This window comes from Cydia pomonella, chromosome 16 (genome assembly GCF_033807575.1).
Source record: "Cydia pomonella isolate Wapato2018A chromosome 16, ilCydPomo1, whole genome shotgun sequence".
In the NCBI taxonomy this organism is placed as follows: domain Eukaryota; kingdom Metazoa; phylum Arthropoda; class Insecta; order Lepidoptera; family Tortricidae; genus Cydia; species Cydia pomonella.
Genome location: NC_084718.1, coordinates 9,994,128 through 9,998,122, shown reverse-complemented (window position 1 = coordinate 9,998,122; position 3,995 = coordinate 9,994,128). Strand labels below are relative to the sequence as shown.

General features: G+C 49.1%; 1 protein-coding gene across 1 annotated transcript; it reads left to right on the top strand.

Annotated features, from left to right (window-relative positions):
* Nucleotides 1-1,696: 1,696 nt before the first annotated feature.
* On the top strand, nucleotides 1,697-2,771 carry LOC133526627 (uncharacterized). Its single transcript, XM_061863318.1, has 2 exons — nucleotides 1,697-1,877; nucleotides 2,188-2,771. The coding sequence occupies exons 1-2, from the start codon at nucleotides 1,697-1,699 to the stop codon at nucleotides 2,769-2,771; spliced, it is 765 nt and encodes a 254-aa protein (XP_061719302.1).
* Nucleotides 2,772-3,995: the final 1,224 nt, after the last annotated feature.

Here is a 3,995-nt window from a genome sequence, read left to right as displayed (position 1 = left end):
ACCCTATTAAATTAGTTTTGTTAAAATAGTCTGTGAATGCAATATGCAGTGCTGCAGATATGGCTATAATCTAAAAAAGGTTATGGCGAAGCCATTCTAATAACACGTTTTGAAGTTTTCACACAGTAGGTAGTAAAGGCATGGATCGACAAGTGACCATGCGATTAGGCACAGTTTTTTGGGGTATGAATTCCATTCGGGCTGAATGGCATTCATACACTGTGTGAGCAAAATAGTGGGCTAACGAACCCAATGCAGCCTTGCATATCCGGATAATCTCCGAAATAGTTTGTTATCCGCAACACTGTACGTGAAACTAACAACACGTTTCATTTCTCGCCTCTAGTAGCGCGAAATGTTAATGTGGATGCAGGTGGTAGAAGAATATTGAGTTAAGTAAACTAAAATTAAAACGTTAAATCATTGTGATTCAGTGTGAATTTAGGGAATAAGTAAACGCCTCGTTGCGGTAACGAAGAGTACCAGGCTTTTTCTGATTTTAATAAGAAGCCACGAATTAGATCGTGATCAGATCTAATTCGTGGCTTGCTATTACACACTCTCGCCGTGCGGAGCCGCCCCTGACATTGACACAGGGCGACGGATAATTCACCTGAAATTGTCTAATCTGAGCTCCACTTTCCTCTTAAGGGAAGACGTTAATAGTGTATTGGTTGAAAAATACGTATCATGTATCTATATCAGCGGTTGTTACTACAACCGCTGATATAGATACATGTCGCACAGCCGGTGCGACAAATTTAAAATATTAAAAAATGCAGGCACGAAGAGAAATAATTTATTAACAAGCAGATACGTCTGCGAGCGATACTCCAAATTTTATATTAAAGGAAAAAATTGAAAAAGTTACGCTTCCGGCACAACTTGAACCATGAGGTCAGAACTCCTTACCAGAGCTGTTGAGGGCCTCTTCCCGACAGCACCAGATTTCAACCCCCCAGCTATGGCCTTCCCATTAGCGGCGGAGGAGGAGCTAACTGTTGCCCCACCAGTCACGGACGACGAGATGTTATGGGCGATGGACCGCCTGAGGTCGGGCAATAAGGCGCCGGGCCCGGACGGCGTACCCGGGAAAGTGCTTTTTCTGGCCTTAAAACAACTTGGAGGACAGCTTAGGGAGCTATTCGGGGACTGCCTCAAAGAAGGAAGATTCCCGAAAGTGTGGAAGGAGGGAAAACTGTGCCTCCTCCGTAAAGAGGGCCGACCAGCGGATTCCCCGTCTCGGTACCGCCTTCTTCTGCTACTTGATGGGACTGGAAAAGCGTTTGAACGCATCCTGGTCTCCCGCATCAGCAAGCACTTGCGATCTACATTAGACGCCCTCAGCACACAGAGGAGGTACTGTGAGGGAGCGGCTGTAAAGAAAGAGGGAGTCGTAGCGGTATCGTTGGACATCGCCAATGCTTTTGGCTCCCTCTCATATGCGGTGATAAGGGAGGTACTCAAGTACCACGGTGTGCCCCTCTACATAAAAAAAAAACGTGGAGCACTACCTCAAAGACAGGGTGATACTGTACATCACTCCGGATGGCCTGAGCAAGAGGGCCATGATGTGCGGAGTCCCACAAGGGTTTGTGCTGGGCCCCCTGCTGTGGAATATAGGGTATGACTGGGCCATACCTACTGGGCCCCCCAGCTTCCCCGCACGATCACTATCTGCTATGCAGACGACACCATGGTGGCTGTGCGGGGAAGGGACATGGAAGATACCTTGTTCAGACCGGCGGTAGCGACAGAGATGTCAGTGGGTCGCATCGAACGCCTAGAATTGAGTGTGCCCCTCCCGAAGACTGAAGCAATTGTGTTCGGGGGACCTGGATGGACGCTACCTGAGGACTTAACTATAGCTGTTGCAGGTGAGGGGGTTCCGGTCAAGGCACACATGAAGTACCTGGGTCTTGTTCTTGATCGGAGGTGGAATTTTGAACAGCATTTCCTCAGGTTAGCGCCCCGAATCGTGGGGGCTGCCTCAGCCCTTAGCCGGCTATTACCAAATGTGGGTGAGCCGAAAGCCCCTTGTCGGCGCTTGTACGCGGGCGTTGTTTGGAGCATGGCCTTATGCGGGGCACCAATTTGGGCAGACAGGCTCTCGGCTAAGGCCAAGCCTCTCCTAAGGCGTCCGCAGAGGGTGGTGGCCTTGCGCATAATAAGGGTATCTAGGGTAAGGGAGAGCAGAGGCCATAGCGCGCGGGGAACGCCTCTACCCAGAAGAGGCGGAGAGAGAGCAACGACAGGCTGTCGAGAGACTGAAGGACCGCTGGAAGAATGACCTGGAGGACTCCTCCTATGGAGTCCGCAGTATAGGGGCTCTCCTCCCGTCATTTGACCAGTGGCTCTATAGAGAACACGGGGTGCCCAGCTACATGTTGACGCAGGTAATGACCGGACACGGTTGCTTCGGTCATTACCTGCATGAAATTAAGAGGGAGCCAACGACAATCTGCCACGAATGTGGATACGAGGACGACACGGCCCAGCACACACTTGAATCGTGCAGGCGATGGGCTGTGGAACACCAAAACATGGTGGTGGCCGCGGAAATCACGAGTGGGGACCTCTCGCTGCACAACGTCATGTCGGCCATGTTGCGCAGCAAGAGGACATGGAAGGAAGTTGAGGCCTTTTGCGAAACTGTGATTTTCCAAAAGGAAGCAGCGGAGCGGTTGCGCGAAGATAGTGCAGATGCGCCACCGCTCCGGCGTAGGCGGAGAGGGAGGAGACGTAGGCAATATGCCCTAGCCAACAGCTAGTTCCTCCCCCTCGTAGAACCAGTGCCAGTGGGTTGGGGGCCCACACGGAACGGCTCTGCACGTCTGGGAGGAGAGCCAAGCGTCCTGGTTCTCTTTCTCATCGGCGCGGGTGTCCGACACAGGTCGATCGGGGTGCCAGGGGGCGTCGCGGATAGAATGCCGCAAGCGATCCCATGACGCTCCCCTAACGGCAAAGAGGGTGACGCCGGAGGGGATGTTAGTGGGTATTCTCCTCCCCTTCCTCTGGCTAACAGAGGGAGTTACGGGAGGAGCGAGTCCCACATACCACCCTCCAATGGGCTTCCCCAGCCCGGGGGTGAGATGCGTAAATGCATTTACCCTTGCGTAAAAAAAAGGCTTAAACCCGCAAACTCCGCAATCCGTGCGTTGCTCTTAACCAATTGAGCTACGGAAGCGCAACTTTTTCCGTTTTTCCTTGAATATAAAATTACGAAGAGAAATAATCTCATACAAAATTTTAATTTACCGCCATTTTCTACTGACAAATATTTCTTTTCGTATTTTTAGAATTATTATGTCTCCAAGTTGCAACAGGGTACCTATGTCAAGGCTACATCAGGGATGTTGTTCTTTGTTCTTGGACACGTTTTCCGTTTTTTCATCAACCTATCCTATAAAAAAAAAATCGCGTGATTTTATATCGCATTACGTATTGTATTTATTTAACAAGTTCCCCTGGCTATTATTATCGTCTCTGACATGACAGCACATATATCCAGGCTTTATTGTTAATTCCAAATGCATTCCATTTATTTTAAGAACTACGTAAAACTACATAAAGACCATTGCAACAAAACATTATTATTATTTAGCGTGTTAGAAGGGCGGGTCGGGCAATCCCTCAGGCTAGTGGAAATGTGGTTGCCCTTCGCTTCCTGTGCGTTCCTCGCGCAAAAGCAACAATGAACCTTTTACACGTGATTTATTACAATCCTTTACTTTCGTAAACACGGCTGTGGTTGGAAGGAGCCTCCACAACACTTGCCGAACGCATCGCCTCGTGTGCAATGGTTTAAGAGTGACCTCAGTTTACACACAGTTGTAACGGATCCTTGGTCAAATCATAGACGGTTGCATGATGAAGAAAATAAATTTTGTAAATCTGGTCAGGTCTGCCGGCGGTAAATATTTTAGACTATCTACAAAGAAATCAGCGTCCCGTGAAAACAGTTTCTTACTGCCATAAAGAACTACTTATATGTT